The 24,541-nt window shown below is 41.5% G+C and overlaps 1 protein-coding gene across 3 annotated transcripts in view; it reads right to left on the bottom strand.

The window, feature by feature from the left end:
* Positions 1-24,541, bottom strand: part of slc12a5b (solute carrier family 12 member 5b) — a 43,009-nt gene that overhangs the window by 3,064 nt on the left and 15,404 nt on the right. The window contains exons 2-26 of one of the 3 annotated variants that reach the window (XM_032521908.1): positions 15,315-15,418; positions 15,083-15,223; positions 13,271-13,417; positions 12,245-12,299; positions 12,030-12,160; positions 11,369-11,616; positions 11,076-11,287; positions 10,818-10,985; positions 10,503-10,601; positions 10,297-10,354; positions 9,090-9,264; positions 8,755-8,873; positions 8,539-8,637; positions 7,686-7,805; positions 7,056-7,160; positions 6,754-6,922; positions 6,427-6,622; positions 5,480-5,649; positions 5,202-5,333; positions 4,955-5,062; positions 4,544-4,660; positions 4,124-4,317; positions 3,842-3,856; positions 3,627-3,760; positions 15-3,159 (exon numbers count right to left, since the gene is read on the bottom strand). In XM_032521908.1, coding sequence (XP_032377799.1) covers positions 3,068-3,159; positions 3,627-3,760; positions 3,842-3,856; positions 4,124-4,317; positions 4,544-4,660; positions 4,955-5,062; positions 5,202-5,333; positions 5,480-5,649; positions 6,427-6,622; positions 6,754-6,922; positions 7,056-7,160; positions 7,686-7,805; positions 8,539-8,637; positions 8,755-8,873; positions 9,090-9,264; positions 10,297-10,354; positions 10,503-10,601; positions 10,818-10,985; positions 11,076-11,287; positions 11,369-11,616; positions 12,030-12,160; positions 12,245-12,299; positions 13,271-13,417; positions 15,083-15,223; positions 15,315-15,418 — 3,308 coding nt within the window. In that variant the 3' untranslated portion in view covers positions 15-3,067. Of the gene's footprint in view, positions 1-14; positions 3,160-3,626; positions 3,761-3,841; positions 3,857-4,123; positions 4,318-4,543; positions 4,661-4,954; positions 5,063-5,201; positions 5,334-5,479; positions 5,650-6,426; positions 6,623-6,753; positions 6,923-7,055; positions 7,161-7,685; positions 7,806-8,538; positions 8,638-8,754; positions 8,874-9,089; positions 9,265-10,296; positions 10,355-10,502; positions 10,602-10,817; positions 10,986-11,075; positions 11,288-11,368; positions 11,617-12,029; positions 12,161-12,244; positions 12,300-13,270; positions 13,418-15,082; positions 15,224-15,314; positions 15,419-24,541 lie in introns of those variants that run through there. The other 2 variants (XM_032521909.1, XM_032521910.1) reach the window with 2 other exon arrangements.

Below are 24,541 nucleotides of genomic sequence, written 5' to 3'. Positions count from 1 at the left end.
ATGTGAATTGTCTCTGTTCTATTGAAACGATATTTAATTTATTGCATTTTGTGTGGACATGAAAAGGTTTCTTCAAACCATTACTTATACATAATTGCATGTTTCAAACATAAAACACAACAAAGATTATCATTTTAAAAGACATTAAAAACTGCCAATGTATCTATAACACCTGTGTATACCTGCAAAATAACACATGACACGTGTTATCTCTAAGCCTAAAATCACACATCTATTTACAAATATCCCATCTTCACTCTATCTTGATGTTCAGTTACATACACTGTCCTCACTCATACACATATCAGGTCCACACACAAACACACAGCTCAGGCATGGAGTCACAACACACACACACACACACACACACACACACACACACACACACACACACACACTGTTTTATTTTTTGCAAGTGAGACTATCTATGACAAACAAGCACATGTGCATGAATGTGTGTATGTTAAAAATTACACACTGTACACACATAGAAACTAAACATCCTCATACACACACAAAAAAGGTCTGAGAGGTACTCTGCAGGGTAATATAACCTATAACACATCATTCTTTTATTTGCCAATTGCATTTCAAATAGGAAGAATGTATTTCCTGCATTTAACCCATTGTAACTAATTGGGAGCAATGGGCAGCCATGGTCCGGCGCCGGGGGACCAAATCCAGTTGTAATGCCTGTACCTATGGCAATGGCAGGCGTTAGTTAGCATGCATGTCTTTATGGGGGGAGGGGAGGTCTGGATCGGGAATCAAACCCAGTAGTCATAGGGCCTACTTACTGTGCCACCATTCCGCTGCAACTTAATGCATAAATCATGCTAAACATGGACCTCCTTTTAACATGTTTCATTTGTTGAAACTATTCCTTCACATTATCAAATGTGACAGCCTAGCAGCAAATGAGCCTTTTAAGGAGTTTGACATTTTTGGGAAATACGCTTAATTGCTTTCTTGTTAGACAATATACTGTACCTCTCTCAGTCTGGCAGCCAGTTATCTTAGCTTAGCATAAGGACTGAAAACAGAGGGAAACAGCTAACTAGCTAGGTTGTCTGCAGTTGCCAGGCGACCAGCCGAGACTCCATGGAGTCACTTCTCCTGATTATTGGCTAATTATCATTTTAAAACATTGGTTTTAACACCACAGATGCTGGTGGATTTTGGTACTTTGAAGGAAGTCATACTGGATGCTTTCAGCCTTTATGCTATGCTAAGCTAAACTAAGAGTCCCCTAGCTCCAGCTGAGAGTGGTATTGTATTCTTGGAATCAGAATAAAACTAAACAAGCAAAGTACTGCTTATAATAGTGCACTTAGCATGCATAAAATACAGTATATTCAATGTTTTAAAAGCATTTTTCTGTACCCAAAACCTTTTTTTTTCAGTAAAAAAATAAATTCTCTGAGATAAAATGTATGACATATCATTGATGCTTATCAACGAACATCTTACAATCTATGCAATTTTTGTTTTTTAACCATCAAATACTAGATTCATTAACATTCTCTTTAACACTTAACACTATATTTTACAAACGTTTGTAGAGATGCATGGTCTGAAATGGGGTAAAAATTTACACTTAAATTCTATATTTTTTTAATGTTATTTTTTGGGGCATTTTTAGGCTTTTAATTCCACAGGATAGATGAGGACATGAAAGGGGAGAGAGAAGGGGAACGACGTGCAGCAAAGGGCCGCAGGTCGGAACAGAACCCGCGGCTGCTGCATTGACGAGTTAACCTCCACATATCTGTACCTGCTCTACCAACTGAGCTAACCTGGCCACAAATTCCACTTTAAATGTTATATTTAGATTTTTTAAACTGTCTTTATTCTAAAGTTGGTATCAAAACATTTTTACATGTTATTTTGGCACAATTTGTTTGTAAGTAATCAGGAAGAAGTAAGAGTTGTGAAGAGGATTTAAAAAAAAAAAAAAGAATCATATACCAAAATCTACTCTATCATTTACCTTTTGAGTGATTTACTTCAAATCTTTCAATATGAAAACAACAGAGAAATAAAGATCCAAGTGCACCCTGATCAACTAGCATAACATCTAACACATGACAATGCATGGGCTTCACTGGGCATGCTGGGAAACATGGCTACATAACTGCAGAACACGGGAGGTAATACACATCAAACGATTAGTGAATATGCAGTATTTAAAATGGCCCTTGCTGAGCTCAAAGGCTTTGTATCATAGTATGCCACTGAGTCCATTCAATGTATGTAATCCAACTGTGAGGATAATGAACTCAAACAATAGAGTTTGGGATCTTCATCATCTGCATCAAATAGTTTACTTTTGATTTAAATTTCTCTCAAGCTCTCTGCAGTGAGATTAAATCCCTGCCATATGAAGGACGAGCCAGTGATTAGACAAGATAAGACAGACTTTATTAATTCCACAATGGGGAAATTCCTGTGCTAATGATACTGTTGGTTTCATGATCAAACTACTCACTATAGCTTTGGTGGTACAATAATGTGAATGTATTGCATGAACATAGGAAGGTTCTCATCCACACCTTTTTACACTATGAATTAAAATCCTTACATCTCTTCTATTAACACTTGTGTGCTTCCAACCGGACAATGAAAGACAAAAACAGACCAGGACAAAGACAGACTTGATTAGATTATTAAATATATAAATAACATCAACGAATAAATAAATAACAAAAAAAAGCAAAAACAAACAAAAAAACAACTAAACATTCCTCTGTTACAAATAACCAAGAACAAAAGCAAAAGGACCGAAAGTTGACTTAAATATCAGAAAAAAAAGAACAAAAAAACCCTTCCACTATCTGAGAACAAGTGAAGCTTTAAGAGTCTTGTGCAATAAAGTGTCAGAACAAACCATAAACTCATTTGCTGTTATCAGCTGACAAGTCAACAGAAAAGTGACTGTTGCACAATTCTTCAAGTGGTCTAATGGTTAAAAGGTTAAAGAATAGACGGAGGGTGTAGGAGGAATGTTCTGGAACAATATAGAAAGGGCTGAGTCCGTGTAGGTGGCGTTAAACGGCCTTAAAGCCCTTCAGGAGTAGATGGTGATGACCTCGCGTCCACCTCCACGCACCAGGAGGACCCGATTGAGACCTTCAGTGAGCACCTCAAGGAACTCCATGTCTGAGAGACAGTCACAGTGAAGGAATGTAGTTTCCTTACATGACATGAACGTTCCAGCTGTTGAGTTAAACCATTTATTCATGACTTTATACCTTACACCTTTTAACTCTACACTACATTTATCTTACAGCTTTACTTGTTACTTTGCAGATTGAAAAATGAAATTAAAAAAATTAAAAAATTAAATTCCCAAAAATGAAGACAGACATTTAGAGCAGAACTTTGTTTTTTCTGCCCCCCCCCCCCCTTCTCCATTAATCATCTTGTAACCCCTCAGATTTATCTTGTGACACTTGGGAGGGGGGCAAGTCTAACTGGATTTGATACAATTAAGACTAAATTATCTGTATATAAAGTATTTAAAATTAGCTCGACCGTAACTTGCTACAGCAACGTTAATGTTTTTAAGCTGCCTTGCGGCAAAAATAATTTAATCGGCAGTAGGTCATACATATGATGTAGGATACAGTTTTCATTGCCCACGCGGTTCTTGGGTGGTCCAGGCATGTTGAGCAGGACAAGTTTGGCTTCCTTGGACTTTTTCGTGATGACCTCATTGAGGCGCATCGCTGTGTGCATGCGCCTCACGTCGACCTGGCTCCTGAAACAGTAGGGTTGACAAATCCTTCAGTCAGCTGCTCAGCATACACAATAGATATGGCTACAAAATGTTAGTACTTACAAGTTCTCCCATTCCCTGCAGCAGCATGTAATAGGAGTAGAGGGAGATATTACAGTGAATTACAAACAGGACATGTACTCACACAGGAAGCTGTATTTGTTTGTGGTTTAAGTGCAAAGTTTTTTTTCGTCATATGTGCAGAAACACAATGTATCTCTTTCAACCCTGGAACATAAGTTGATATACACAAATATGTACCACTGATCCATGTCCCTGTTTGCACGTCATGTGTCATGTCTGCGTCCTGTGCTGGAAGCTGAATGAAACTGACAGGTCACTCACGGCTTCATGTTGAAGAGGTCTTTGCCCGTCTCCGGGTTGGTTGCAATATGGGTCTTCCCCTTGTCCCCATCCTTGCTGTCCGTCCAGGTCGCAGTACCCCCTGCAGGCGCAGTGGGAGACGTTGGGCTGGTTGGTGTGGAGGCGTTCTTACTGTGAATCAGCTGAACCTGTTTTGGGTTGGAGACAGCCACAGACTGAGAGAGGGACACCGTGACATGACAGTGAAAGAGAGAAAAGAGACACTTGTCAGTGTTGGTGAAACTTGCTGTGATGGCTGCTCTTGTGATGAGATAAAACACAATAGCACAAATGGAATATTCTGCCCAAGCCAGAGCACAGACAGACAACAGGTTTGTGTGGGAATGAGGACAGAGGTAATGCAAATTAAAGTTCTTCTCCCTTAGGCCATGGAAGTATTACCTCATCTTCTGGTTGTTCTGCCACGCTGGCTCCTTCATCATTGCTGTGATGTGAGCGCAAGGCAGACGGGTTTTTGCGCCGAATGGACCCACGGGATGAATCCGTAATGCTCTGAATCTATAGTTATAAACACACAAAGAAATGGATTTGGTTCAATTTGTAATTTCACTCTGGAATGAACTATTAATTCCCTTTGATCGTTGAAAACAAGTCCAGACAGCTTATTACAAACCAATTCCCTGCCCTAGAGCTGGCATTTGGAGCGCACAGAGAGATAATGAAAGTGTCAACTTTAATATCTTGTTTTTAGGCCCCTATGCTCTCTAAAATGTCAGGATGTTCCATTCTGTAAATTAAATTAAATTATCAAGGTTTTTCCAGTTAGGTTTTGCACAAACGTTTCTGGTTTACCTCTCTTTCCTTCTCATTCTTGGTCAGATGCATCTGTTTGAGGATCTGTGATCGTTGCTCCATTACCAGTGTCTTCTCATAGGTGTAGGCTGAGATATCATTGTCAAGCTTTAAAGTGAAAAATACATTTTTCATTTATCATACAGTTGTCCAAGTACTGAAACAGCAGTCACGTCATGGAAGAAAGTTTGGTTCTATGGATAAAAAATAGGTTAATCTCAAAACTATTTTTAACAAAGTCTCTCACCATCTCCACCACTTCCACCGCAGCATCGATGCGCAAGTGATAGAGGAAGGTGATGAGGTCTTTCTTCATCTGGATACTGTTGTCATCCATCTGAGCTACAGTAAAAATGCGCATCTTGCACTTCCTCCACACCTACAGGACAAACAGGAACATTGACAGATGATGTTCTTTTTAACCCTCTGCATTGCGTCCTTCGTAACTTGTGTTCATCATTTTAGTTTTTTCTCATTACATTAAAACCTCAAATGTAAAGAATATGTCACAGTGTAGTTTCCTACCTTATGCTGGCGCAGCAGGAAGGGCAGGAGCATCAACATGCCTCCATCATGGACAATCCACCACACGTCTATGTAGCCTTCAGTGAAGCGCTCTCCATTGGACGGGTAGCTGGAGATGTTTTTAGGAACCAACAAGGCCAGACTAGCTACAGTTGTCTCTCTAACCACCTCTGCACAGGGAGAGAATTGATGTTTAATACAAATATAATGAAGAGTTTAGGAAAGGGTTACACTGTTTAATTCATCTCATTAGACATTGAGGGAGGTATTTCTCTGGTGATGGTGTTATTTGCACATAAACAAAAAAACACACATAAGGTCCAGAGCCGGAACAACACTGGATCACAAAGGGTAATATTGATCGTATTTGATGAAACATTTGAGAAATTTAAAAAATTGACAAATATATCTGCCAATATTCATTTTTTAAATATAAAACCATAAATAACAGAAACAAATAATCCTCATAATGAACCCTTATATTTGAATATTAAAGAATTATGACTAAGATATGAGCTGAATGGAACATTTACAGTAAAAATGAAAAATTGACCTTGACCTTAAACCCTTGACAAAGGATGAAGAAAATGTCCCACAAAAAATCCTGCATTATCTAGGGACTGCAGATGAAAAATAGCCTTTTGGCTTACTCTGGGATATTGACAGAAATGTATATAAATATGCACTGTCCATGTAATAAATAAACAACAGATATAAATTACAGAATAAATTACAGATTGACAGAAGCTCTATTAACTAGCTGTAACCATCATAATGTTAAAGTTAGAGGGCAATGTAATTCTAGCTGTTTTCTGAACAGACTGCTTTTAATTATACATGGTCAATGATCAGGATAATCAGATGCTGAATAGATTAGGAATCACATAAAACGTATTAACTATTATCAAAAGACATTTACTATGTTATTTATGTTGTTTCAGACTTACCAATAAAGTTCCTGAATTGCTGGTGGTACTCAGGCTGTTTCCAGTTTCGGGGCCAGCTGACCAACACAGTGTTGTGCTTCAGACCGCCCAGTCCTCCAACCTGGATCAGGTGGGACGTCCCATCTCTCAGATTGGAGGAGATGACCACCTGAGAGAAGCCCTTCACCTTCTCTGTCTCCATTAACTTACGCAACGACTACAAATACACAGAGAGGGGAAGACAGCTGTCAGTGTCTGTGAAAACTGTTTTGAGAGTTTAGTAATGAAAATCAACTGTGTTTATCTATCACAAGTCAAAGTGCATGTGTCAGAGACAAGAGGAAGAACCTGATCTGCTCTCTGGGCCTCAGTGTAGTTGTCGAGGAAGGTTCCTTGAACTGAGGTGCCAACGATGGTCAGACCTTTCCCTGCTTTTAGCTGATTGGCCAGAGAGAGCAGACGAGGCTGCTCTACGTTCTGCTCAGCATCCACGCTCACCAGAACCAGGATCTGAGGCCTGACAAAGAAAAGCAAAGCACCAAGGAGACTCATCTCAGTAAGGTAATGACATTATTCTTTTTTTATTATTTATATTTTAGTATTTTGGATTCAACGGTTACAGTTTAAAAGTTGAAGATGCACGGACTGACCTCCAGTTCTTGGTGTGTGGCGGTCCTTCCTCCAGCCTCATGAGAGCGAAGCGTGCTGCACTTAGAGAAATGCCACGTATCCCATCACCCCACTCCTTCTCCGCTCTGTGACATGGAACATTCAAAGTACTTTCACTTTTGGTACTTTAAGTATGTTTTGATGCTAATACATTTTTACTTTAACTTAAAGCTACAGTGCGTAGTTTCTGTCAACCCCATTAGGAATTCCAAGTCATGACAACCAAACTGTTCACAAGCCCCCACCCCTCCTCCACACAGTTGCTAGTAGCCCAGGAGGACACAGGGCTTTAAAAAAACATGGTGGACTCTTCAGAAAAGGTAATCATCTTTACTCGAGTTTCGGCGCGGGATAGTCACTGGACCACGCAATCTTCTGAACACAGCCCTACTGAGAAATACAGAGAGAGTTTTGTGGCGCTGAAAGTCTTAATTAGCTTTGTAGCAACTCATTTGTCAATGACTTGAATGTAACAAACGTTTATTAATATTGAAAAGTTACGCACTAAAGCTTTAAGTAAAAATTTGAATGCAGTATTTGTACACTGTAGTATTGTTACTTTTACTTAAAGAAAATATCTGAATACTTCTTCTACCACTGTGATTACTTACCCGCAGAACTCAATGTATTTGTAGATGCAGGTGGCAATCCCCATGGCAACCATGGCGTAATACCAGGAACAGATGAACATGAGCGACAGGCACAGGCTCATACCCAAGAAAGACAGAGCCCTGCAGAAGACAGGACATCACGTATTTGGTCTAACAGGGAATTTCTACCGACTTCACACCGCTGGCTGGAACACAGCAGTGACCACAGCTTGTAGATAGAAATGTTTGTATTTAGTCTGGTGGTCATGCTGAAGTTCCATGTAGACAGGCTTCAGCTTTCCAAGGTGATTTGTTCACACAGCACAAGCTAATGTTGTCACTGTACAAGTGCCTTCTGTAACTGAAAATTTCTCCTCCTAGAATTTGTGTCAAATGCAGGCATTGCAATAGGTACCCTCATCCACCTTCACTGGCTCCCAATCAAGTCCTGCATCAAATTCTCCATACATCAAATACCCCACCCTGAAACCTCCTGTCCACATACTCTGGCCTGCTCTCCATTCCCCACACCAGACTCCAGACCTTCAGTGTTGCAGCCCCGACCCTCTGGAACCCTCCCTCCCTGCAGATGTCTGCAACGCTTCGTCCCTGGACACACCACCTGTTCACCACAGCCTACAACCTCCCTTAGCTTTGCTTCCCCAGTTACTATTCTTCTCTCTCTTCTGTCTCAGACAGAAGAGTTGTATGTATTAATATTGTATTGTATTATGTATTAATATTGTCATATTGTATGTATTGTCAACTCTGTAAAGTCAATGTTGTGTCCTTGGGTTTTGTGAAAGGTGCTATATAAAGGTAAATTATTATTATTATTATACGTGTGTTTCCTTTTTTTGACACACAAACTCACCAGTGGTAGAACTTAAAGCGTGGCCTCCAGTTTGGGGTCCTCAGCAAAGTCTGCAGGGCACAGGCAAGATTGACAAACATGTAGCACATCAAGAAGAACCTAAAAAGAGGAAGAGAGAAAAAGAAAAAAAGACAAGTAAGACAGAAAAAGGGATCCTAACTACAGTTAGGCCTGCACAGCAATGAACATGTGTGTGTGATGTTAATATGTACTCACATAGAGAGGATGGGTGCAACAGCATCCAGTGAGGCAATGATGATGCCAATCTCACAGATGCTGGCTGTAAGCAGAAGGGCCCAGGTGGGCTCTCCGTTGGCCTTGCCATGCCCAAACACCTGCAGCAACATAAAATGATTAAATTAAATCACTATAGCATCTTCTTGGACATGAATTGCTATACCTATAGTATGGGACTTTATCTGTTTGTTTCTGCAGTTTAACGATACAGCAAATTCACATGCCTCCATAAATGTTCTGGCTGTCTGAGAAGTCTGAAACACTTGTTTTGCTTTTATCGAAGAGATGCATTTGAATGCTACATTTGTACACACTCTAAGAAATGGGATGATGCCGTCTCGAGCGATGGCCTGTAGGAGACGTGGCGCTCCAGTCAGACTCTGGAGTCCTGCTCCGCAAGTGGAAAAGAAGGAGCCAAACACGATGACCCATGGAGACGGCCATGCCAGAGTCCCAATCACCAGGTTGCCATTGACCCCTTCACCAAACCTGCGGAGAAAGGTGAAGACAAAATACTCAACTCACAACTAACAGATAAACTACGTCTATTCAATGTTTTAAAGAATATTTTTGTGCATTTCAGGCCTTTATTTGACAGGACAGCTGAAGAAATGAAAGGGCAGAGAGAGGGGGAATGACATACAGGAAAGGGCTGCAGGTTGGAATCAAATTCAGTGTGCGGCAAAGACTGATCTTCTGTACACAGTGTGCACACTCAACCAGATGACCTACCCTGGCTCCCTGGAACTGTTTAATGTTTTTAAACTGACATATAACTGGTAATACCGTTAGCTAAGTCCACATGTCGAGGGTTTGTTGGCGCACAGCAAACAGAAGGCTGGGCAGATTAACCACTCAAAATTCTTAGCTAAGTAATTTTCAAAAAAAATGAGACTTTGATTTCAGAGAAAGGGGAAAAACAAAAGCAGGCTTCTCATTTCTAGCGGGTGAGAGTTGATTTTGTTGCCTGAAATCACTCCTGTCAGTTTTCTATCAGCTATTTATCAGCTTCAACTAGGGAACATTAGCTTCTCAAGTTTTTTAAAACAATAACCCAAAGAGTCCTTAAATATGCAATGTTATGGCCACATGCATGATATTGTGCTATAAAGCTGCATGTCTTGGGCAAAATTTTTGCATCCACACCAGTTGATGATCCATGTGAATCTAACTATATTTTGGCTGCTTAGTTTGTACAAGCAAGAAAAAGCTTACATGTATGCTTTATTGTTAATATTTCCAATATGATATGGAGTGGATAGAAAAAAGACATTGCTACCGCCCTGTGAACACATGCAGAGAACTCCAACACTTGACTTAGCAATGGTTCCTAAACTGTGATTGTTTTATCCCTGTCTGGCGGTGGGATTTGGCAAATTATCAATTCTCTTGATTGAATTTATTGAATATGGACTTTAATAAAAAAAAAGACATAATCAAAAAACCTAAACATGTATAATAATAATAATAATAACACTCATTTTATAATATATTTACACAAATCTAAATAATTACACTCACTTGTCCCTTAGGACTACTCCTTCTATACAGGCACCAAACAGCACCACACAGGACATGTCTGGGAAAAGCCTTAAAGAAATGTATTATTGGTAATGTTTGATACAAATAGTACAATACCATGAAAAAGGTTATAGAAAAGTCCTCAATCAGCACTCTCATGTCTACACAGTTTTTTTTTATAACGACCTCGGCTCAGTGAAGGATACACACAATAGATGTGGTGGTGATGGCTGCTATTGTGCCGATGGGGATCGACTTCTGAGCATCACGCAAGTCTCCAGAGCGGTTGGAGCCTGCCATGATACCTGTGAGTGGAGCAAGATGAAATAAGCACTTGTTATACACCTGCATAGGGTGTTACTGTTTATTTTTCTTTCTCTCTAGTTTGTCCACTGGGGTCATTTCACATGGAAAGATGGTAAAGCTGTAAAAAAGTACTCTAACAATCTCTTCAGTCTCAACTCACTTTTGGAATAAATTATTTGAAAATGTAGAACATGTACAGCCTTTCTTCTGCTGACCTGTGACAGATGGGAAGTATATCCCAACAAGCAGGGTGAAGAAGCTGGTGATGTCAGCCAGGACGTAGCGGTTGGAGCCGGTTGCGGGACTGTCTGGATCTGCTTCTGATGCAAGCCCACGCTTCTCCAGGAACATCCCTTTTTCCAGGTAGTTACCAAACAGGTTCTCTAAAAAACCGAGGAGCATTTAAATGAGCATGTGAGGTGAATTAATCCTCATACTGATGATGATAGTATTTGTGATAAGGCATCTCTTACCTGCCAGGATGCCACTCGTGACCCCTGGGATGCCCTGTATTTCTTTAACATTGTTGTTGGTAAAGTATTCGTCACAAGTGGCATTGAGATTCTCAGAATCACAGAAGGACATCCACAGTTTTGTGGTGACGGTTTCATTGTCTATTTCAATGACCTTTGCACAGACGTCATATCCTTTCGAAGCAAGAGTTCGATTTCCCAAGAGGCAGACGCTGTAAAGTTAGTCAACACATCAGCATCACAAACTCGGATCATCGGCAGCGACTTTGACCAGTGAATGAACTTACACTTACGGGAATACGGGAGGGTCAATGGCGGTCTTGATGACTCCGCCATAGACAGCCACGATGGAGAGGATGACACAGGCCAGGAAGACCAGTGCCAGCTTGTTGACATATTTGACCCCCACAAACACCACCAGCGCCATGAAGCTCAGCACAATGGTGCCATACACCCGCATGTTGTTGAGGAGAGCAGCCTCTGCCTCCTGCCCCTCAAGACCCTCAATCTTAAAGATGGCTGCCTGAGGAACGATATAAATCTGAAAGAATGGAAAGATAGAGAGGGAAAAGTTTTGGCAGAGGAAGGAAGGAATTACGCCAATTTGTGGTGGAGAGATGTAGAGATGGATTAGATGTTCTTGTTACAATGGTGCGCTGTGTTGTGATAATGACAACATCAGATTTTCTTTTAAAGAATGCCAGTGCTGCTTGATGGGTCTATTGGGAATACATTAATGTGGCATACATTCTTTGTGTCCCTGTAGTCATACAATTAAGACAGCAGCATGCACGATAACAGGACTAATTAATGATACATGTGTGCTTTTCCTGTATTGACATGTCAAAATATGTGTGATATGTGAAAAAAGCCTCTGTAGACAATACTGAATGCTGCATAGACAATTTGCAAAACAATAATAATCTGAGTTATTTGATAATTAAGGCAACTCACCAGCAGAATTTCAATACAGCCAAGAATGTACATGGCACCTGCAAAAGTGGTGCCTAAGTAGAAGCAGATCCCAACAGCTCCACCAAACTCAGGCCCCAGAGAGCGAGAGATCATGTAATATGAACCTCCAGCTGTGCGTCACAAACACACAAGAGTCAGTGCATTGTTCTGTCACACACAAACACAGTGATATCTCCCCTCAGATATCCACTCACCTGGTACAACTCCATTTGTTGCGATGGCACTCATAGAGATGGCTGTGAGCATCGTCTGAAAGAAACAGCACCCAACAGCGGAGGGTTAGGGGACTCTTTGTCTTGGATGAAGCGTGACATCTGGAACCGGATGTCCTTCCTCTCTTACCATCTCCACTATTCTGGCTTAGCGCCACACAGGATGTTTTTAACAAGCCAGAGCACTTTTTCCCCCATCCCAAAATAGATGGGGACTGTAGTCGGACCACATTTCATTGCTGATACAGCGCTGCGGAGATAGGTCTGGCAATGCGAGACTAAGGGACTTTGAGAGGAAACAAGTGGGCACCTCAAATTTAATATGGCAAACAGTAAGGCCTTGAGGGAGAAGGCAGATAAAAACATCCAACAGCACAAGTCTAACTCATCTGCTCACGTTGAATTGTTCATTGCAGGGATGCCTGTATGACTGGTTAGGCGCATAAAGAAACAGATAAAACGTACTAAATACTTATAGTTTTGTTGATTACACTTATAAGGTACCTGTACAATAATATAAGATTCCATCCAATGGAAGATTGTATATAACCATTTTTAGCCTTTCTACATTGTTGCTTCCGACATTTTAGACCAAATTCTAGCAATGTAATAATCCCCTTTGAGGCATGTTTGGGTTCAGCTCCTGACTATATTGAGTTGGTTGTTAATGAAGCAGCGAATGACAGATTCCAACAGAGGAATGGTGGTGGTGGTGGGGTGTTAGTGGGTTTATTGGCAGTCCGCCTTATGCCAGGATTTACTATGTCACCTTCAGCATCTGTGCAATGCAAATTATAATTATTTAGCCTGTTATATATTATTACAGCCTGTTGTTTATTCAGATGCTACCCTACTTGGGTATGTGTGTGCTGAAGAGTCCCTTTAGATTGACATCTCTGTTGTCCTGCATTAAATTGAACAGAAATATTTAATTTAACATCTGTTTTCTGTGCGGCCACACAGCAGTCACAGAGAGAAGTCGTGTTACACAATTGCAGTTTTACTCACTGTGGAGCAACACATGAAGACAATTACAAAGGAGCCTAAAACGCCTCCAATCCCGACCATCCAAGTCATCCGCAGAAAGAGGATCACACCAAAAATGTTCTGGATACACGGTAAGTACACACCCATCAGAGTGCCCAGCTGTGGAGCCTGAGAACACAAACATTGAAAGTAATTAGTAAAGTTGTGGTGTCTCAGTTTTCAGTCTTTCATCTTACTTTCCATGTGAATGGATTAAAATTGGAGTTATAATCTGTCAGGAGTTCCCCTTGTTGATCTGTCTCTGTTTCCTTATATTTCTTCAGCCTTTTAAATTCATGAAATGACGTAAAACTGCACATTAGAAAGAAAGGGGTTTATTCTTTTCAAAGACAGAGATTGTAATCCTCGGGAGAAGAAGTTACTTTCACTATGCACATCTTAGTATGAATAGTTTCTACCAGTTGCATCAAATGTCCAGTGAGGGAAAGCTTAAATTAAAAGCAATTCAAAACGTAAGTTTTCACAGAGCTGAAAGAGAAAGAAAGAGACAAAAAAGCCCCTCCAGCACTCTGCATGGAAAACAGCTGCTCCTGTGTGTGCAGCTTGTGAAATTCAAAGAAACCAGAATATAACACACCTGAAAACATCCTTGAGAGAAAGATTCATACATCCACTCTTTCTTTTGTATCCCCTGCGTGACAAACCCCACATAGATTTTCCTACCAATGGTACATGTGACCTTTTGGGCGTAATTAGAAATTCATTTAGTTAATTATCTTTATATAGATGGCTTTACTATGCCCTCTCTTTACTGGATATTTATAACTGATGTTTTATGACAACACAACTTACAGTAATTAATACAGGATGGGGAAGGCAGAAATACTCAACAAGTAAAAAATAAATTTAAAAAAGACAATTTTGTATATAGTATGTAAAAAAGAAAAAAAAAAAAGAAGCAAAGTGTATTGTCCTAATCAAATAAAATAATAAATAGATCCTCTAGTGGTATAAATTTACGTTTTGGCTTAAAAGAGCCAAGCATGACAGGACAACCCAAGAGAAACTGGAGGAAAACCCAAAGAGGATTCAGGGTATTGTCTTGTGCTTCACCAAGCAAACGCAGGATAACCGACCTGACATAAACTCTGATGAGAGCCAATACATAATAAACCAGCCAGAGGAAACAAAACTGAAGTACAGCCAGGCCTTGAAATTGAAATATTGACAATGACACAATTATTGATTGATATTTGGTTAATTCTCCATATTTCTCCCCGGATATCGGATTTGTTATGTGAAAACAAGTATCAGGAAATACAACGTTTAATCCAATTACGTGAGATGTCCACAATAAATAGCCTTTGAAAACCCCGTGTGGTTCTCAAGGTTTGCTTAGTTAAAAGTTTGTCCTTAACATTCATATAACCATACCAAGTTATGACTTAGTGTCTCTGCTGCAGTGATGTATGGGGTGTTGGTTTTCATTTCAACCATTCTACTGATCTGTTCCTCAGTCCAGTTAAAGGTTTGTTTGGATCAAATTAGAAGCTGCATTCCCACTTATAATAATAATGGTTTGCAGGCATAGTAAAATCAGTTGACTTTTGTGTTGATGGATACGGACTAAAAATGTAAGCAAAGCAGAAATGAAGAAAATTAAAGTCAAAATTGAGGACACTGAAAAACAAATCAACGATGCTTACAAAACGGAGCATAGCGGGAATTGTTTTTGCTCTCTGATTCCTGTTAGTTTCATGATTTTCAGATGATGATTCTGGTTCAGATTGCTGCAGGGTTGGATGGATGAACAGATCACACGCAGTACTCTACCTTGACAGGTTTCTTAGACGGGCGAGCCCCCTCCTCGTTATTCTCGGCCTCTTCGTGCTCTTTGCTGCCCGTAGGCAGGTTGGAGTAGTTGGCCAGACTGCTGAGCAGAGAGGAGACCATTGGACTGGTGTCCATCTCCTCCTGCACACACACACACACACACACACAGTCATATTATACCTGGCAATGTGACCTGCATGTGTTTTCACTGGGCTGTGAAAACTATCCTCACCTCAAACAGAGCCATATTCTTGCCGTCATACTGCTGGCTCTTGCCTGTGTCGCCTGCTGCACTGCTGTTGATGAATGGACTGCTCTCTTTGGGGTTCCCATCACCTGAAACACAGAAAGACCCACTGGCACATTCAGAGCCGAGTCTCCTTCATTCACAGACGTCATGCGATTATGTTGACAACACAGTGAATAGTAGATTGCAAGTACATGAAATTGCTGTGATAAAAATATCCAGCATTTGGAATTTAATACTGAAAAGTGCTCTCAAATCTCTCAACTCAAATTAGACGGACTAATGTAGGATTTGATTTGGATTTTCTGCTGGCACTAAGGGGTTTGAGTAAAGATATAAAAACAGTCTCTTCTCAGCAGCAACTTACTTGGGAAGTGTTGTGAAGGGTTTGATCATGTTTTATACTTTTTTGAATCAATTCTTTGTATGGAAATGCAACAGTTCAAACACAATATTGCTTTCTGAGTGAAGGAAATGCTACATTTATATACAGCAGGTGAGTAATATGGAGAGCATACACATTATAGGATTTTAACACCAGAGAGCAAAAAGTTTGCATTTTAGGTGTGGTTAGGTTTACAGAGAAGTCTTGGTTTTAGTTAAATGCTGATCCAGTAAACACGTCTTGTCCCATGTTGAGTTAGTCAATATTAAACCAGACCCATGATCTTTCCCAATCCTTAACCAAACATTGAATCATACTTTAGTTGCTGCAAGTGAATATTAGAACCAAATCTAATGAAGAGCCTGTAAAATGCCTGCAGTTCCTGGTTGGTAAAAGCAACACAATCAAGTTGTCTCTTTCAATTCTCCAAACTGCAGCTGTATTATACACTAATCTTTAAAGCAAAGAGGACAGTCAAAGCCAGCCAAACTGCTCTCATGCAGCACATAATCCTTTGAACGATGGACTGCTGTTTTAAAGACGCGCTGCCTGTCAAATTGGATTAGACAGCATTTCAATTCATGTCGTTTTTTGAGTTTCATAAAGGATAAGAGGTTTTAATAGCTTTCTATCAATACCTAACCACAACACATTCGAAACACCAGAATCCTGCATCCTACTTCCCTCCAGACTTCTTTATGTAATAACCTGGTAAAGTCAGTTATTTTGTAGTTGTTTCTCATTTTAAATATGTGAGTTATTAATAAGATGCACACCTTCATTTGGTTTATGTCAAAGTGCATAACATTTATTGAGACAAATAAGTATTATTATTCTGTTCAGACAGTTATTTGCAGTTAATAATATGTGAATGACGTTTCAAGGTTTGATTAGTACAGAGGGAAAAAAAACAACAACAACGTAATTGTTTACTTTAGAGATGACCTGGGAGAGTTTGATTTCCGGTTGGCGAAGGAGAGAAGGCAAGGCAAGGCAAGGCAAGGCAGCTTTATTTGTATAGCACATTTCAGCAACAAGGCAATTCAAAGTGCTTTACACAAAATCAGTTGAACAGATAAAACACAAGTAAAAACAGTTAAAAATCACAAGCATTAAAAACCGGTAAACATAAAACACAAGAATAAAATTTACAGTGCAGCATAAGAAATTTAAAGAAATGATTAGTCATTTAAAGAAAGGCAGCATCAAATAGAAAGGTCTTCAGCCTTGATTTAAAAGAACTGAGAGTAGCAGCGGATCTACAGGTTTCTGGGAGTTTATTCCAGATATGAGGAGCATAGAAACTGAAAGCTGCTTCACCCTGTTTAGTTCTGACTCTGGGGACAGAAAGCAGACCTGTCCCAGATGACCTGAGAGGTCTGGGTGGTTCATAGTGTAGTAGCAGATCAGCAATATATTTTGGACCTAAACCGTTAAGTGATTTATAAACTAGCAAGAGTACTTTGAAATCAATTCTTTGAGACACAGGAAGCCAGTGTAAAGACTTCAGAACTGGAGTGATGTGATCCAGTCTCTTGGTCTTAGTGAGGACTCGAGCAGCAGCGTTCTGAATCAGCTGCAGCTGTCTGATTGATTTTTTAGGGAGACCTGTAAAGACCCCGTTACAGTAGTCAAGTCTACTGAAGATAAAGGCATGGACAAGTTTTTCCAAATCCTGTTGACACATAAGTCCTTTAACCCTTGATATATTCTTAAGGTGATAGTAGGCTGACTTTGTAATTGTCTTAATGTGCTGTTAAAGTTCAGGTCTGAGTCCATGACTACACCAAGATTTCTGGCTTTGTCTGTTGTTTTAACATTGTTGTTTGAAGCTGAGCGCAGACTTTTAATCGTTCCTCTCTTGCTCCAAAAACAACCACCTCAGTTTTTCCTTCATTTAATTTCAGAAAGTTCTGGCACATCCAGCCGTTAATTTGTTCGATGCACTTAGTCAGTTTTTGTATTGGACTATAGTCCCCTGGCGATAAGGTTATGTAAATTTGTAAATTTGTAATGTAAGAAGAAGAAGAATGAACGACACGAGGAGTAAAAAAAGAGAGAAACACGTCAAGCAGAGAGTGGGAGTCCAACCATATAGCCTAGCTTGCAAATGTGTACTTCAAATACGTGGGACTGTGAACTGTTTTTCCTGATTAGGCTACGAGCATTAGTCGGCATTGTTACTGCCGGTCAAGTGTGGTTTTGTGGGACTTAAGCCGTTCGCTAGCTTAGCTATAAAAAAACGCTAGCCGCTAGCTTAGTGGAAAAAAGAGAACCCGCCAGCGTTGGAGAGTTGACGGCCACATTCTTCGTCTGCATACACGGACCGGAGCGGAGGCTGGCTGGAAGAGGTTTCGGAGGTCGACGCGGAGGTGTTGCTACGAAGGGTTTGCTGTGAGTCAAAGGGCGGCCTGCTGCTCATCGCTTCTGTGCGGACTGAAACGGGTCTGAGAAGAGGACGCGGTAGGAACTGTTCTCATTCTACACACAACATTGGAGGTAGGCCTATTGTTGGCCTCGTTTTTCTTTCTTCTCTTCATGAGCTCCAACTTTAAGCGCGCCAACGAAACTTAATGCAAGCTTGCTAAAAGAACGAACTAAACTAAAGAGTGCACTCAGGTTGAAATTATTAAAGACCAAACGGTCGGGGTTTTTCTGTTTATTATTTTATTTTCATATTGGGGATGTCTCTGTACTAATGTGAACTAAATCTGCATTCAGTGAATACAAAATCAAAACGAGATACTGTGTTGTTGTTGTTTCTCAATTCTCAGTAAAATTGAATGGGATAATGTAGAGTATTAAGTTGATATTCTTTGAGGTTATTAAACCAGGGTTGTTCTCCTGGCCTCTCAGTAATTGCTAAAGTCATAACGAGAGTCATATCTTACCCTAGACAGATTAATTATACACTGAGATGTCTCTTTCACCATTCTTACCAAGCAGGTAATACACATGTCTAACATTGTGATAGCTGCATAAAGTATTATTCATATTACGAGCCTTTGGTGAGAGGGTTACATTTTTGGGGGCTCGTCCGGGATTCTTTTTTTTTTTATGTAAACCAGTTGATGTTTTGATATTGAGGGCAGATTGACACTTTAGCACAGACTATATTTAAGCTGTGTAATTAACATTTGTGCATTCACTGTTTGTTTTGAGCACACAAAATGGATACTGCTGAGATTGAAGCTTGGTGTAAAAGGAAGCAGTTAGCTTGTGAAAATGCAGTTGTTTTAAGTGATGTTGCTACTGATGTCACAAATGATACTCTGCTTGAAGCTTTGAGTCTAGTTAAAGTCTTAGGAAAGACTAAAATAGTTGATCACTGCCTTGATACAGCTTCCAAGACACATTTTGTGTTGATTCAGACATCCACTGACATTACTCAACATACCTTACCTGATCGTGTTGGGCTTCCTGGAGGGGCTGGCCCCTGGCCTATCCATGTTCTCCCTGGTCTTGATGAGGGTGAAGAGTTTGAAGCTAAACTGTTGTCTTTTCTAAAGCATGAAGGGAAGTCCATGACTGATGTTAAAGGCTTACTCAACACTTCACCTCTTGACATGAACACTGCATTGATTAACGCAATCAGTTCTCTGGTCGATAAATGCAACACTGTGCCTGCTGATACCCAAAGTTACAGAAAGCTTCGCACATTTTCTGGTGTAAAACCTACCCCCAGTGGGGAAGAAGAATATGATGCGTGGGCAGAGCAGACAATGCATTTGTTGGAGGAATGGCAATGCAGTGACAATGTGAAGAAACAAAGGATAGTAGAAAGTCTGAAAGGTCCTGCTGCTGACATAGTGAGGTTTCTACGGGCGCAGAATCCCAGTGCTACTTCATTCGACTACATGCAAGCTTTGGAAACAGCTTTTGGTACCACTGAGAGTCCATCTGACCTTCTTGTAAAATTTAGACACACATTTCAATTTGAAGGGGAGAAAATGTCTGCCTTCTTGCTTAGGCTAGATAAACTGCTACACTGTGTGTTACGAAAAGGGGGGGTGGAGCTATCCGAAATGAATCAACTACGCATTGAGCAGATTGTGAGAGGGGCATTGCCACAAGACATGATTGCCCTTCGTATCCGTATGACACACAAGTTGCGAGATCCTCCTACTTTCAATGAGTTGTTAAAAGAGGTAAGGGAGGAAGAAGACATGCTTCAGACTAGGAATGATGTCAAGAGCACAGTGATGTCTAACACTGTTACTCCCGTTCCCAGGCTTGCTTCTGAAACAACTGTCAATCCTGAATTGGAACAACTGAGAAAAGAAATTAGTGTCATGAAAGCCGAAATGATTAGCTTCAAAGCTGCTACAGTTGAAACACAGGCTGACACCCAAAGTCCACAGGCTGAAATCCCCAGCAAGGCAAGATACAGGAGTAATGAAACCTCACAAAGGGTTGGAAATGATGATGAAAGATCCAGAGTATTTTGTTACAGATGTGGGGAGGATGGACATTACAAGCGGATTGTAAGGTGAAGAAAACCTAAAGAAGTCAACAAGCGCCTCATCAAACTGACAAGGAAGTCGGTAAACTACCACGGGTACCAGTAGAGGAACGGCCTGGCAACCCGGTGGTGAAAACACGTTCCACCAAGTGCATCGATCCAGACGAGAAAGTGAAAGACACTATACCGGAAGGCTTAGTGGGGCCATGCTCTGCTGTACCAGTACAGATTGAAGGCATTTATGCTAAAGCCATACTCGATAGTGGTTCTCAAGTCACCTTGCTGTACAGATCCTTCTACGACAGATACTTGTCACACCTGCCATTGACACCCATTAGTGTTTTGCAATTATGGGGTCTTAGTTCTTCTGATTACCCCTACGATGGCTATTTGTCACTTAAGCTGGAGTTTTTGGAAGCTGACGTAGGACTGACTGAGACCATTGATGCCCTTGTGTTGGTTTGTCCCGATCCAGTTGTGAAAGGTGAAGCTTCCATACTTGTTGGTACAAACACACCGACCGTGAGACGACTACTTAAGAGCTGTAAAGAAAGAAGAGGAGAAAATGTCTTAACCTCAATGCACATTCATCCCGCTTTCAGAAAGGTTTTCGAAGAGCTTACAGAGCTCCCACCTGATTATGATGACGACAACAAGAGAGGAACTGTGTGGTTCACACAAAATAAACCTATTATTTTGCGCCCTGGAGGGGTAGCTAGAGTGACAGGTTTGCCAAAGTTCAAAGAAATGCAGAGTACTCATGCCATACTTGTGGATTCACCTGATGAACCTGCAGAGGAACCAAGGTTTCCGGAAGGGCTCTTGGTAAGACCAGAATTGCAGGCATCTGGTGTGATGTCTAAGAAGATCACTGTGCTGGTCAGGAATGTGTCTGCAAGAGAAATCACATTGACCAGAGGAACGCCTATTGCTCACCTGTTTCCAGTAGATGTCTTGCCCTCTCATTCTTTAAATAAAGAGTCAAATGAGTCAGCTGGAAAAGTCACCCTGTCTTCCTTTAACTTTGGAGATTCGCCAGTCCCTAAGGAGTGGAAGGACAGATTAGTGGGAAAACTAATAGAACGCAGTGATGTTTTCTCGACCCATGAGTTTGATGTTGGCTGCTGTAAAAGTACCCACCACACTATCAAATGCACTGAGCACAAACCATTTCGGGAGAGATCGCGTCGGCTGCCACCTGCTGATGTGGAGGCATTGAGACAGCATCTGTCACAACTGAAAGCTGCTGGGATCATCACTGACTCACGAAGTCCTTACGCCTCGCCCATTGTGGTGGTGAGGAAGAAGAATGGAAAGATAAGGATGTGTGTGGACTTTAGGACACTAAACAGACGCACTATTCCTGACCAGTATACAGTGCCAAGGATTGAAGATGCACTGGCATGTCTGAGTGGAAGCAAGTGGTTTAGTGTGCTAGACCTACGAAGTGGATACTACCAAGTGCCCATGGATGAAGCAGACAAAGAGAAAACAGCCTTTATCTGCCCAGTTGGCTTCTACCAGTTTGAAAGGATGCCACAGGGAGTGACAGGAGCTCCAGCAACTTTCCAGCGGATAATGGAACAAACTGTTGGGGATATGAATCTGCTGGAAGTCTTAGTTTATCTGGATGATCTTATCGTGTTTGGAGCAACACTTGAAGAGCACGAGGCAAGGTTGTTAAAGGTGCTTGACCGCCTAAAGACCGAGGGTCTCAAACTGTCACTGGATAAATGCCAGTTTTGTCTACCATCTGTGACTTATGTGGGACATATAATCTCTCAAGATGGAGTATCCACAGATCCAAAGAAGACAGAAGCTGTAACCACATGGCCCAGACCAACTACTGTGACTGCTTTGCGGTCATTCCTTGGGTTCTGTGGATACTACAGACGCTTTGTGAAGGATTACTCCAAAGTGGTCTATCCGTTGAACCAGCTGTTGTCCGGCTACCCACCCGCTGCCAAGAAATCCAAGAAGAAAGAGAGCATCACCTATCTAAACCCGTCAGAGCCATTTGGTTGTAGGTGGGACGACAAATGTGAAGCAGCTTTTCAGGAACTGAAGCAGAGGCTTACCCAAGCTCCAGTGTTGGCCTTCGCAAACCCACAACTGCCATATGTGCTACATGTGGATGCTAGCCAAGAAGGTCTAGGTGGCGTGTTGTATCAGGACCAAGGAGAAGGGTTAAGACCAGTCGCCTTCGTAAGTCGAAGCCTTTCCCCGTCCGAGCAACATTACCCTGCCCATAAACTAGAGTTCTTGGCCTTGAAGTGGGCGGTGGTGGACAAACTGCATGATTACCTGTACGGGACAACGTTTGAAGTGAGAACGGATAACAACCCGTTAACTTACGTGTTGACGTCTGCCAAGCTAGATGCCACGGGTCACCGCTGGCTTGCTGCATTGTCCACTTACAACTTCAGTCTCAAGTACAGATCTGGTGCTCAAAACATTGATGCAGACGCTCTCTCTCGTCGCCCACACCATACACCAGCCCAAGGACAGGAGTGGAAAGACATACCTGCAGCCGGTGTGAGAGCCATGTGTCAGATGTCTGTGGTGACTAAACAGAAAAAAACATGTTCTGGTAGAGCAGTTGACCACCTAGGACTCTCTATACATGCTATTCCACAAGCCTACTGCAACCTGTCTACCCTGAGTGTCAAGGGGATGCCTTTGTTAAGTCCTACAGAGCTATCAAATGCTCAACAAGAAGATCCTGGCCTTGGCGAAGTATGGTTAGCTCTTCGAAATGGAGATGGCCACACACGTTAATAAGACAAGGCATCCATTTTGCCCTCTGCTTCTGAGAGAGTGGGATCGGTTGAAGACAAAACAAGGAGTCATGTATCGCGTCACCAGTCCACCTGGCAAACCCTGCCGTTCTCAGCTTGTCTTGCCGAAAATACAGGGAGATGGTGATGAAACACTACATGATGACTCTGGTCATTTGGGCCTTGACAAAAAAATATGGCCTAATCAAAGATAGATTTTACTGGCCACGCATGAAGTCTGATGTTGAGGATTACTGCAAATCCTGTGAGCGTGCATAAAGCGAAAGACTTTACCCCAGAAAGTTGCTCCCCTCGCTCATATGCAAAGTGATGGACCATTAGACCTTGTGTGTATGGACTTTTGTCTATTGAACCGGATTCAAGCAATACAGAACATGTCTTGGTCATACTGATCACTATACACGCTACGCTCAGGCCTTTCCAACAAAAGACCAGAAATCTTCTACGGTGGCTAAAATGTTAATGGAGAAGTACTTTGTCCACTACGGATTGCCAAAGAGGATGCACAGGATCAAGGAAGGGATTTTGAGAGTCGTCTAATTCATCAGTTACTGAGTACACTTGGGTTGAGAAATCAAGAACTACGCCCTATCATCCTCAGGTGATCCCCAGCTGAGAGATTTAATAGGACCTTGTTAACATGCTGGGGACCCTGGAGCCAAACAGTAAGAAAAATGGAGTCAACACATTGGACACCTTGTCCCCCGCCTACAACTGCACTCCAAATGAGGCCACTGGGTTTTCGCCCTACTACCTAATGTTTGGACGTGAGGCGAGATGCTGTGGATTTGTGTTTTGGAACATCTAGCGATAGCAACAACAAGTGACCTACCTCAAATATGTGACAGATATGAGAAAGACTTGAAAGCTGCGTATGAACTCGCAGAATCCACTGCTGCCAAGCAGAACCAAGGCAATAAGCGCAAGATATGACCAGAAGATACGTTACTCGCAGCTATTGCCTGGAGACAGAGTCTTGATACGGAATCTGGGATTACAAGGGAAAATAAATTGGCGGATCGCTGGGCCTCAACTCCTATGTAGTGGAAAGTCAGATGCCAAACTTACCAGTGTTCCGGTTGAGACCAGAAGATGGTAGCGGACTATTAAGTGCTCCATCGAAATCAACTTTTGCCACTAGGACAGACAGTGCGTCTGGCCCAGCTCCTGTTGCTGACACTGCGCCTAGTAGGAGAGTCCTCCGAAGGAGACGAAAGAAGAATCGCAAGGATATGCGAGGAGATGACAAAATGTCACAGCAAACACCAGACAACAAATCTGGGGAAGGAGAACTAAAACCAGACGATGGTGATGAAAAAGAGTACATTGACTCAGAAGATGAAGAACTTGGGATGTGGTATGACCTAGCTGTCAGAACCCCCAAGAATAGAGTGGATGAAGAAATGTCGAACCATCAGCCTGGATCTGGATCTTGTATGGAATAAAATGACTGGACAACCAGAGTCAATACAGTCAGAAGTGATGCAAGATATTGTGGAAACCGACAATGTTGAAAATGGACAAGTCTGCTGAGACAAAAGGAGAAGCTGATCTAAAAGAGACAAGT

Source organism: Etheostoma spectabile, chromosome 7 (assembly GCF_008692095.1).
Source record: "Etheostoma spectabile isolate EspeVRDwgs_2016 chromosome 7, UIUC_Espe_1.0, whole genome shotgun sequence".
NCBI lineage: Eukaryota > Metazoa > Chordata > Actinopteri > Perciformes > Percidae > Etheostoma > Etheostoma spectabile.
The sequence above is the reverse complement of the archived record's forward strand: the minus strand, read 5'-3'. Positions and strand labels throughout refer to the sequence as shown.